Source organism: Zingiber officinale, chromosome 2B (assembly GCF_018446385.1).
Source record: "Zingiber officinale cultivar Zhangliang chromosome 2B, Zo_v1.1, whole genome shotgun sequence".
Lineage (NCBI taxonomy): Eukaryota > Viridiplantae > Streptophyta > Magnoliopsida > Zingiberales > Zingiberaceae > Zingiber > Zingiber officinale.
The window spans coordinates 24,669,583-24,682,664 of NC_055989.1; the positions used below are offsets into that span (position 1 = coordinate 24,669,583).

The window sequence follows — 13,082 nt, forward strand, 5'->3', positions numbered from 1 at the left end:
TTATTTTATTTCTAGAAGAATTTAGAGAATATATGATAAGACCATGGTTGAAACTAAATCAATGGCATGTGAGATGGGCATTGAAATTATATTTCAAGAGAAACATGTTATTTGAAAAAAAAGAAACAATTTGGTAAAAGTAATAGTGAAGAAGTGACATAGTCAGCTATAAAATCTTTTTGATTCAATTGCTTTCTCTTTATAATCAATCAAGCTTGTTTTTCTATGAAAACTTGATTTGAACAATTTAAAAAATATGAAGAAATATTTATTTTTTTTCAATCTAGAGAGGTCACAAAGTGTAGATGATGAAGTCTTGTTGAGGTCTTACAAGAATCTTAAAAATTCTCTAACTCATAGGGGCTATTTTAATGTTAATGGGAATAATTTATTTTCCAAGTTGACATTCTTGAAGTGCTCATTACCAAGAGAAGCAAAATAAAATTACTTGAAAAAAATAGGTAGATGTTCCCAAATGTTCACTGCTTATAAAATTTTATTGACTCTCCCAGTTATGATAGCAAGTGTTGAACGAAGTTTTTCAAAGTTAAAGCTCATCAATCTTTTCTTCAATCAAACATATCACAAGAAAGATTGAATAAATTAACTATGTTATCAATTGAAAAAAAAATTACTAAGCAACTTAATTATACATACTTGATTAGTATTTTTTTAGCTCTAAAATTGTAGGTGGCTTAATTTTAGTGATTCTTTTTGACATGTTTATTTTATTATTCGATTATAATAGAAATATTTTGACTATTGCGTATTTTTTTAGTTTTTATATTTTCTTTAATGTATTGATTTAATTCGAAAAAGTTGTTATGAAACTAAAAGAATATGAATACACATTATGATTTAGAGGCTTTTTTAAAAGTTTGACTTGGGTCCAAAAATTGTTAGGACCGACCTTGCGTGTCTTCCACCTTGGTCTTGATGGAATCTTATCAAGATGGGGACTTTTCTCCTCATCAAGGTGTAGAACTTGGAGAAGAACTCCACTGCCTATGTCTTTATCTTCGACTTGAAAAGCTTAAATGTAGAAGCTCTTAATTCTCTTAGTTTCTTGGCGACGCTCACAATTATTCATTACAATCAAGATGTTCTGATGAGTGCAAGTCCTAAATAGGTCCTCACAACAAATGCTAGTGCCTATACAATTGATGATTAGTAAAACTATTTGCATATTGCCACAGGAAGTTTCTTCTGTCTATCCGTCCGACGGATCATCCACCTTGGCTGATCACACCTTGGCAATGGTAAAACTCCACCTGGTTATGTAGTTAGGATGTAGTGTTCGACGATCCCTTTCGAGGGGCTTTGCTTATGTAAAGACAAAAGTTCCCTTGCAATTTATTGTGCCCAAAAATTCCAGGATACAAAAGACCTTTAATACTAAAAGTAATGTATGGCATTAATTTAACAGCTAAATTCACATAACACTAAAAAGGATGCAATGGGATTGAGTTAAGTACACAAGCCCATAGCTTTACATTGCTGAAGTTGCAACATAAAGAAGTCACAAAGGAGGCTGAAAACCTACACTCAGCAAAGCTTTTTATTTTTCTTTTGCAGAATCTCGTTTGGTGACAAAAAACTTGAGATCATGAAGATGAATAATGCTTAAGCTCCGCTACAATTTTAGACTTGATGGATACCTTCAGTCAGCAGATGTAAATGGCTGAAAATGAAGCAGGTTTAATCTAGTGAACAGGGAGGCCATTCTGGAAGTGTTTGATCCATATATAATGGTACAATGATCGAAACTGAGTCTCAACTGTTTGGATTGATCTATACAATTGTGAAGAACAAAACTCATATGGTAAGGTTCTCTTGAATGCCAAAAAATGATCCACAGATATTGCCACCAATGTCTGGGAAAGTTTCATAGCCAGGAATAGGTTTCACCTTGCCTTGCCTATCAACTTCCACTGGGTAATTCAATAAGTGGCCCTTCATTTCAGTAATGTCGTCAGCCACATATTGTCTCCAATTCCGTAGACCAAGGTTGCGAATCCTTCTCATACATTCAACGCTCTCAGGTGAAGCAAAACATTCCTCAAGGGTTCCAAGGTGCTCAGCCCACAATGCCAATCTATAACCGAAAATCTGCATGTTTGATTAACTAACAAAATTAGAAACAAAGAAATTGCAACAGATAGAATAATCAAATTCCATTCAAAGAAATTTATCTGCCTAGTTTTTCATTCTTTAAAGAACAAAAGAAGCCTTAACCTAGTACATGGGGTTCAAACATTGAAAACTTATTTACCTGAAACACTTTTATGGCCAAAGGGGAACCAAAATTTATGCTCTATGGAATACCTAACATCAAGACAAATGCTTCAAATACACACACACACACATCAAGATGAATACTTCAAATACACAGACACGCATACATATTAAAAAAGGATCTTCAAAGCAAAGCATAGTGAACTCTCAAACTGATTTATTAAACCAATGCATTATATTAGCTTTGTACAAATGGGGATATCCCAAGAAAGATATTAGCAGAAGGAAACAAATATATAGTTTCCTTATAAGTCAATGCCAAAATGACAGAAATTTGTCATGAAGTCTTTGTTTAGATGATAAATTTTCCCTCAAAATTAGAGGAATGAAGATGGGCAGTAGTTGTATGAACATTGTAGAAACATAACATTAATTGAGAGTAGTTACCTGTCCCCGGGGACCAGAGAGTTTTCTTGCCCATGTATGCTCTGGTTGGTATGCGCCCATTGCAATTTCTGTATCCCTGGTACCTTCCAAGGACCTCTGGTTGATATTTGCTGATCCTATAATAACATATTCATCATCCACTATCATGCCCTTTGAGTGCACATATATCATGAAGCGTCTGCTTTTCTTTGCAAGTGCCTGAAGAAATAAGAATCATTAGGTTTTGTTATAAATTACGGTCCTTCTAAGTGAAACAAACATCATCTTTTATCAATACATGCACATATATGATAGTTAAACACAAGATGAAGAGCAAAGGGGTTCTGCACAAAGCATATTAGCAAAGGGGAAAAGAGCAAAACTGATGTTGGTTTGGATGATGGCTAAGCTTGGTGTTGATTCAAACATCAATTTTATGGGTTTCCAAATATTTGTAGCTATACCAGCATACTATGGGAGCCAGACTGTCTCCAGCATGATCTTCCTCCTGATATGAGCTAGGATTTCCATCTCTGATGACAACTTTGCATCCTTCAACCACCTACCACTACAATGCCTAGTCCTCAACATGACTGAACCACATGCAAACCACTATTAAATGTATTGTTCGACTTGTCAAGCACTTTTACACCTTCAAATATGAGCTCACAGATTATCATCGTCTATACTCGTGCTCTTGCTAATGCCCTAATTAACCAATAACAATCTTCTTTGATCAAAGTTTGATGGACCAGAAATTCCTTTGTGAATGCTCACATGCTCCACCAGTTCCGCACTTCACTTCACTCTGTCTTCTCGCTCAAATTGCACTTCTTCAAGGCTTTTAATATTGTCAATTGACATACACCACTCAATGTCAAACGCACTGGGAAGTTGGATTTCATAAATAAATAGGGCGTCAACCATTGGGTTCAATTAGAACAGTGGCTCAAATAGAACTCACTGTCTACCTTTCTCAACTTAATTAACATTGAAGCCCTCAATATAATCATGAAGTTGCGAAAGACATGAGTGTTTGCTCCAATGAAGTTGCAAAAGACAATCTCCGAGGATAACCCTTCCATCACTGCAATGGGAAGAAACTTTGTAAATTTCTTGTGATACAAAGATTGTTTGGATTGACATAGAGAAGCAAAAAGCCACTATAATGAAGGTACTACACCTTTTTCAAATGACTTCAAGATTAATCATTGACTTCATATCGACAATCTAATAAACAATGGGTTTGATACCTGAAGGTGACTTAGATCACTCCCTAAAGGCTATTTGGTTTTTTGTTCTGTGAAAAGCCACGAGGATTGTGTATCCACCGTCAATGAAGTTAATGCAAAAAGCCCTATTTAGACTACTTGCTCCTCTCCTCTATGGGTGAAGTCCTGATCAAGAAAAGTGCATTCTTAGCCATTCTGGCAAACTACATGGGTGTTTATTAAATTCCTAAGTGAGTGAATGAAGCATATGATAGATTCTATAGGAGTTTCTTATGGGAAGGCAGCAGCCCGATAACCAATATTAAGAATAAGCCACATGAAGTGTTATTTAATGAACAAAAGCTCCTGATGGGCTAGAAAAATTAACTTTGATTGAAAATTCCTTTCTAACTAAGTGGAGGTGGTGTTATTTAACCCAATTATTGTGTACCTTTGGAAGATATTTTTCTCAACAATACTATCTTGCCATTTAATTGATTGGCTACTCAAAATGTCAATTGGTATGCATTTTCTCTATTAGTGACATGCTTAAGACCCTTCATCTAACACAAGAAGAATGGAAAGAATGCAGATAAATGGCATATATAGGATAACTGGTGGTGAATTTCCGCAACACTAGGAGGCTCTCAAGTCTCAAACCCATTCTTTGAGATTGAACACCCTCATCACTTTATTCTATATATATAGATGATTTCATATCTATCTTCACATTTTCAACTAGTACAGGTAAGTATTATCATAGTAGGACTTGATATGGTCTTGCACAATAAAGAATAAGGCAATCACCAACTAATCTAGTGGAGATGAGGGAGAGGGAGGAAGAGGAAGACAACAAATGATAGCATGTTGATGATGATGAGTATGGTTCAACGAATTTAATGGATCCAAATCTATTAATGACTAAGTTTAAATTTGGATGTGTGGGGATAATTTTAGGTTCTTGTGGATCACAAGATATCATGAGTGGTTCATTGTAAACATATCATGAAGTAGTGCAGGTAAATATTTTCCTCTTGATATTGAGGCTATTGAAGCATTGCTAACACCATTAACTAATATGGAAGTGTGGGTATCATTTCAAGTTCCTGTTGATCATGAGATCTCGCAGGTGCTTCATAGTAGACATATAAGGAAGCAATGAAGGTTCATATTTTAAAAATGTGTGAAAGTTACAAATTCTTTTTGAGTGCAGAAGCATATTGTTAGCTTAGGGGACTAATTCTAATTAACCGTAGGTAGCCCTCCACTACCTATATATGGATGTTATTAGTTACATGAAATATGATAGGACGACAATCCCATAGTATAATAATTATTGGACCATAAAACTCCATCTTAAGCTGATTTGAATATTTTATAGAATAGCAACTATAGATATATTCAACTATAACCCTCTTAAAAATTTAGTTAATGAATCTGCCAACGAATTGTTAGAATAGACAAAGAAAATGATGGTCTCATTAGCAAAAATCTTCTCTCTGATGAAGTGTAGTTTATCTCTACATGCTTTGTCCTCTTATATAATACTAGATTCGATTTGAGACTATATGTAGTAGAGTGTAATTTTCACATTAAATCTTCATTGGCTTTGCAGGGATGTATCCTAGCTTGGTCATAAAATGCTCAACACAAATAAGCTTGCACATTGTTAAGGACGTAACCCCATATTCTGCCTCTACATTTAGACGTTACCACAACTTTGCCAAGAAATAAGATTCCCTGCTATGAGGATACAATAACCCAAGTGGTGATTGCCTATCTATAGGAGAGTCCACCCAGTTTGCAATAAAATAATCAATATCTCAAGATAACCTCGATCAAAAAATAAAATGTTTAAAATTTTTGAGGTGTCATTGTTATACTATTGAAACTTTCAAAGATCTTATCTGGAATTTTTGGAAATATTTGGACCTTTTTGCAAAACGGCCATTAAATAACCAGATCCTCTTTTCCTCCTCACTCCTGTGCATGCGTTCACCTTTTTTTTTCCTTCCAAACTCTATCTTTCTCCTTACCCCCAAACCTTAAATTTCTCTCCTCATGTTGCCATTGTTGTCGCACGCCAATGCCACCATTGTCATTGCACGTTAAAGTCATTGTCAATTCTATTGCAAGCCACCACCACCATCACACGCGTTGCCGCTCCCATCACAAGCCGCCAGCACCATCACAAGCTACTGTTCTCGCTAGCCAACCTATTTCCATCATCGCGCGACAACGTCGCTGCAACACAACATCCTCGCAACGCTACAATTCCACAACACCGCCGACCTGTGTCACTCTTTGCCTAAATTCTTCTAGCAAAGTGAACCTTAACTAAGAGCCCTTCAACCAAAGTGACTTGGATTTACTCAGGTGGATTTTTGTGCTCGATTCTTTTGAATTACCTTATACATGATTAATTAGATAAAATAGATGTCATAAATTATCTATTATTTTTAATTTAGCAAAAGGAATTAGTTGTGATCATTATTACTCTTGTTGCTTAAGAAACTTTCCCTAAATTGCTTGTTATATTTGTATCCTAGTTACTTAGTTGTTTTATCTTTTTTCCGAAACTTAATAATTAGGCTATAACCAAATAATTCTAAATTAAAAGAAAATTTATAGAAACATAGAATAGTCCCTTTAACTACTATGAGAATTTTAGTAAAATTGAATTAAATAATTGATTATGCTAAACTTGCCCAATAAATAATATGAAAGAACTTCGACTCTGTGTTTTGAAGTTGTGTGATATAGTTAACCAAGTTAACAACGAAATAAATGTAACTTAGGACTCATGGAGCTTTGGCTCCACACTTCAAAAAAAAAAGTGCAAGACTATTTATCTCAGAATAAGAATTTGATAAATCTTATAATTATAGAGCCTTTGCTCTGAGCTTAAAAAAAAGACTCTTTGAGTCTTTTTGCGCATTCCTAGGCTTCATCCAAATTGTATGAGATGTTTTACTCACGGGATGAATTGCGAGTTATTCACCCTATATATGTATGTATATGTGCATGCACATGAAACATTTAGCTACGAGTGAATTGCGGGTTATTCACTCTTATATACGATGTATCCTTCTTGGGTGAATTATGGGGCGTTCACCCTCATCTTACATTTATATATGATTCATTTCATATTGAATGGATTATTGGTCATTCATCCCATGTATATACTATACATCATAACGGGATGGATTAAGGATGCCAATGTTCTCCACGGGTTCGAGGCCCCGTGGGGAAAACTCGAAATGGGGGCAGGTTCCAAGAGCTATTTCAGGTATGGATTCGGGTTCGGGAATTTTCAAATCTCCGCATTTAAATCGGAGCGGGTATGGGAATAGCATCCCCGCCTCGAACCGCTCTGATAATAATAATAATAATAATAATAATAATAATAATAAATCCATACCCTAATCATCCTTGCTCGCATCGCATCGATCTCCGACGGTGGCGCTCCCTTCGATCTTCAGTCTTCACTCACATCGATATTTACCGACGTCGGCCCGGCACCACTCCCTTTGATCTTCAGCCTTTGCTTGCATTGATCTCCACTACGTCACTCCCTTCGATCTTTGCCTACACCTCTCTAGTCTCCCGTCAACTTACACATCCTCGTATGCCATCAATCTTTGGACTTTGCATCTCTTGTTTGTCGTCTCCTATCCCCATCAGCAATCTACATCTCCCATCGGCAGATCGACTCTTGCCTGTTGGTACCTGCCACCGTCAGTCACATCTCCACTTAGCTTCCACCGTTGTTTAATATTTCAACAGTTGCTCTCGTCAGTGAGCCATATTTCAAGTTTTTATTTGTGCCAATTTCTCAAATAATTTCTTAAATTAATATTTCTATTTCTATCGGACCTAGTTCATTCCCTTAAAATTACTTAAGAGCTGTTATATCCAAGAAGTTTAGGATTTAGAAATATAGAAGTGGGTAAATTAGATATGAAAAAAATTGAAAAGAAAAAGAGAAGCATGACCATAAACAAACACCCCTGGACAAGCAATATGAAATCAAGACTTAATGTGGCAAACGACAATAGGTCTTGTGTTTTCATTTATGCAATAGAGTTTGCGTATTTTGCTTTCACACACTATTAATATCTCATAACACAGGCTTACCTTAAAATAAGTCAATTTTTTACTTTACAAGTTCTTGTTAATGTGGGGATATTTGGATGAGTAGAATATGATTTTTTGATATTATGATATATCTTTAAGATGGAAATTAATGATAACGAGGATGAGGATGCTATGCAAACTACTCAAACTGTGGGAAGTCAAGTTCTTGCATCGACAGCATCGCATTCGCAAAATGAGAGTGTTCTGACTCTAAATAAGGCTTTAGATGTTGAAATTGTGGATACAAAAGGTGGAAAGAAAAAAATATAGATCTATTGCATGGGATCCTTTAGAGAAAAAGCTAATTGGAGGAAAATGGAAAACGGTCTGCAATTATTGCAAGAAGACCTTATGTGGTGAAACTAAGAATGGTACCAAGCATTTACTTGACCACATAAAAACATGCTTGCACAAAAAATAGAAGACCATAAAACAATCACTATTGCACCCAACAAAATCCAAATTATGGGACAACGCAGCTTGGGACATACCATTTTAACCAAGATCACGCGAAGCAAAGCTTGCAAATATGATTATATTGCATGAGTACCTGTTATCTATGGTTGATCATGTGGGCTTAGAAGGTACTCTCATGCCTTCAACCAATATTTAAAGTTGTTTCCCGAAACACAATCAAGAATGACATCATGAGATATTCGAGTATGAAAGAAATAAAACAATGAAATTATTAGACTCAAATGCTAGTCGAATTGTGTTGACAACTGTTATGTGGACATCAAGTAATCAGAAAAGAGGATTCATGGCCATCACTTCACACTTCATCGATGTTTCATGGAAATTACAAAGTCAGCTTGTCTGGTAAAATTTTTTCTCTTTAATTTTATACTTGTATTTACCATTACTAATATTACTATTATCATTTAAATTTATTATATTTCTTTTTTTACTAGGTTTATATATGTGTCGTATCCATATATTGTTGAGGTCCTCCCAAATGCCCTTATTGATTGCCTCTTGGATTGGAACTTGGATCGAAACTTGGATCCTAAGTTATCTATTTTAACTGTTGATAATTGCACAATTAATGATGTTATGATTGAGCTTATTCTAGACAAGCTTCCTCCGAGTTCACTTATCTTAGAAGGAAAATTATTTCACATGTGGTGTTGTGCCCATATTTTGAATTTGGTTGTGAGGGATGGACTAGAATTAATTAGTGAGTATTGAAACAATTCGTTATAGTGTCGCATTTTAGACAACAACGCCAAAGAGAGATGAAAATTTTATTGAAACAGCTCGACAAATAAAGGTTCCAAGCACAAAGAAACTGGAACTTGATTGCAAAACACAATGGAACTCTACATATTTAATGCTTAACACTGCATTGGAATATGAAGTTGTGTTTGCTCGTTTGAAAAAACATGAGACTTTATATAAAAGAGTTCCCACACAAGAAGATTGGTCAAAAGTAAGAGAGATTTCTTCTAAATTGGAGATGTTTGACGATGCCACATAGTTGTTTTTGGGGACCAAGTATCCCACTATAAATCTTTTCTTCTCAACTATTTGCGATATTAAGTTGGCAATTGGTGATTGACTTCTCTCGGATGATAATGTGGTGAAAACAATGGCAAAAAATATGAAAGTAAAGTTTGACAAGTATTGGGATGTGATGAATTGTTTATTGGCAATTGGGAGTATTTTAGATCCTATGTACAAGCTGAAGACAATTCAATTCTATTATCCTCTTATTTATGGTGATATGTCTTCATATGAGATTGACAAACTAAAGAAAAAGTTGTGTGACGTGGTTAAAGAGTACGAGAAGAAATCCAAACAATCACAAGAAGTGAAAGATTCACAATCTTCTTCTTCTTTAAGGTCTCCACTTCCTAAGCATGGTAGTTATGCTGATAAATTTAAGATGTTCATGGATTCTAATACTAGTATTGAACATGAGAAGTCAGACTTGGATTATTATTTAGAAAGTCTCTTTTGCCAAGAACAAGTGAACTTGATATCTTATGTTGGTGGAAGACCAATAGGATCAAATATCCCATTTTGCATGATATTGCTAAGGATGTGTTGGCCGTTCTTATAATGATCGTTGCTTCCGAATCAACATTTAATACTAGTGGGAGAGTTTTAAGTGCTCACCATAGTAGACATCATCCTAAAACTGTGGAGGCTTTGATGTGTGCTTAAGATTGGTTAAGAAGTGAAATTCAAGATATTAAATAGTTTTTAAATGAAATTATTTCTAATACTTTCTTTATTGTTTTTCATTATAATATTTGTTATTTATTTTGTCTTATTAGATTCTACAACGTCCAATGATCAAAAGTTTGACAATAATTCTGATATAAAGATAAGATATATTTGTTATTGTATTAAAGTGTTTTAAATTTAATTAATCTTTTTTCTATATGTCTTATTATTTTGTAGGAGCCTGAGTCATGCTCATGCACTAACAGTAACTCTATAGAAGAAACTCCATAGAATGATGGATGTGGTGAGGCGACATAATGGAGAAGAAAGTAATATGATGATGGTGATGATAATGATGGAGTTTCATCTTTTCTATTTATTAAATCATAGACTATTAATGTTATTATATATGCATTGGAGTTTTGTATTAATATTTGTATGAAAGGTGTTGAATTTTTTTTTTTTTTTTGCCAAGTCAATGCGGGATGGGGGTGGGGATGAAGATTTAATCCCCGTGGGTTCAAGAATGAGGATTCCCTGATTAGATGGGGGAGGGGATAAAATTCCGGGGCGGGGATGGGGAACCCGCCCCTGCCCTTCCCCATTGCCATCCCTAAGATAGATTGCAAGTCGTTCACGCTATATATATATCTATATATGTTTAAAATGCAATTCGTTATGAGTGAATTACAAATCATCCATCCCTGTATAAAATGCATCCTTCTTAATGAATTATGGGTCATTCATCCTTATCTTACATTTATATATAATATATTTAGTATTGGATGGATTGTTGATCGTTCATCCCATGTATATACGATACATCTTTACTATATTTATATATGTTTAGGATGCATTTCATTCTAGATGGATTGTAGGTCATTCATCCCTATATACGAGGCATTCTTCATTAGGCAAATTGCATGTCATTTGCTCTTTATATATATATAAAAGAGTGTAAAAGAGCAAACACGAGAAATGATGAAACAGTCTAAGAGAAATTTTTTTAAAAAAATTATGTTAACAAATTAATGAAGAATGATAACATTAATTATTTTCTATTCATTGGATTCTTTATGAGATATCATGCACTTCCTTCTATCAATGGGAGAGATTGTGGACCATCAATTGCTAAAATTATGACAGCAATTATGGCTGAGATTTCAAGATCTAATTTACCATAATTTGTATATTAGCTGTATATATTCTTATCTAAAACAAATTAGCAATAATTACTGTATATATTCTTACCTAAAGTAGATTAGCAGTAATTAGTGTAATTGCTATAAATAAATTTTTTTGTCTAAAATAGGTTATACAACAATTCTTATTTAAAGGAAAGATCATCAAAGAAAAGGGCATTTAGCCATTTCATCAAATCTTGTCATGGTATCATAGCAAGTTTCTAAAATTCGTAACTGAATCTTCAAATCTTTATCAGTATATTTTGCTTCTGTTTTACAGAGTTTTCTAGTGTGCTTTCATTTTTTTTAGTTGATTAATTTCTGATCAACAACTTTGGCTTTGAGATTTCATTTTGTTTAGAAGAATGTCTGCTAAGAATTTTCTTGAAAAAATGTATACACAAACTTTGACTATTAAATTTACAGGAAAGAATTATGCAGCATCGAAATTTCAGTTCATAATGTTTCTGAAAGCGAAGAAGCTTTGTTATCACATTAACGGGTCTGCTCATGCTCCTAAAGAAGGTACAGAACTTAGTCAATGAGAGGCAAAGGATGCTCAAATCATCTCTTGGGTTTTAGGTTCTATTGAACCTCATATGGTGAACAATTTACGTTCCTTTAGTACAGCAAAAGAGATGTGGGATTATCAGCAACGCATATATCATCAAGATAACACTACAAGATGATTTCAACTAGAACTTGAGATTGGTAATTTTAGTCAAGGTAATCTCCTTATTGAGTAGTATTATTCTGGATTTATTAATCTATGGAGTAAATATTCTAGTCTTATCTATTCAAAGGTACCTAAAGAGGCCTTAGCCAGCCTTCAAGCAATTCATCAAGATAGTAGACGTGATCAATTTGTGATGAAACTGAGGCACAGGCTGGATTACTGAATAGAAATCTTGTCCCTTCCTTGGATAGATGTCTTGAAGAATTGTTGCGTGAAGAACAAAGAATGGTTGCATGCAATAGATATCTGGTTTGGATATAGCTGTTTAACCATTATAAAAATTTTCATAATTTTTCCGCGATTAAAAATATTTTTCAAATTACTTTTTTCCAAAAATAGTTTATAAATTGTAAAAATTCAGATTTTCAAAATTTAAAGTTCATGATTTTCTAGATAATAGTCACTGTATTTTTATCTCTTAGACTCTATTTTGAATTTACTTAAAGTTATTTTCTAACATACCCTTATTTTTAATGTGATTAAAGGGGGAGAATTAGAGGTTAAATCTAGGGGGAGGGTACATTTTGATTTTTGCACATTTTTTTTTTGCAAATTATATACTTGTTACCAAACTGTTTTTGTTTTTATTTTTATCCTAACTTAACTTGGTTTGCTCACGGAAAAAAGGAGGAGATTGTAAGTACCCCGTGGTAGTTTTGATATGATCAATCAAGTTAAGTTAGGCCTGTTGTGGTTTGATGCCTTGTATCTAAGTGTGCAGGAACTTAGGAGCACAAGAATTCGAGCGAAAGATACAGCTAGCGAGGATGGCACGGGAGAGAGTCAACGGGCTCGGTGTGTTCGAGAGACAAGGTGCTACGTAAGAGTACGATGACGGACGAGAAGGGAGCGCGCGGCGTTTCCGAGGGACGAAAAGTCGGAGCGGAAGGATGAAAAATGGGTTCGGGTGAGGCCTATTCCGGATGACCGAAATCACCCAAGCGAGCGGAGCCGGAGTGGAAGACCGGAACTGAAAGTCAACTC

General features: G+C 34.6%; 1 protein-coding gene across 1 annotated transcript in view; it reads right to left on the reverse strand.

Moving 5' to 3' along the window:
* Positions 1-1,353: 1,353 nt before the first annotated feature.
* The window catches only part of LOC122045499 (phospholipase D beta 1-like), a 49,391-nt gene continuing 37,662 nt past the window's right edge, over positions 1,354-13,082 (reverse strand). The window contains exons 8-9 of the mRNA XM_042605742.1: positions 2,683-2,880; positions 1,354-2,109 (exon numbers count right to left, since the gene is read on the reverse strand). Of these exons, the coding sequence (XP_042461676.1) occupies positions 1,816-2,109; positions 2,683-2,880 (492 nt within the window). The 3' untranslated portion in view covers positions 1,354-1,815. The remainder of the gene's footprint in view (positions 2,110-2,682; positions 2,881-13,082) is intronic.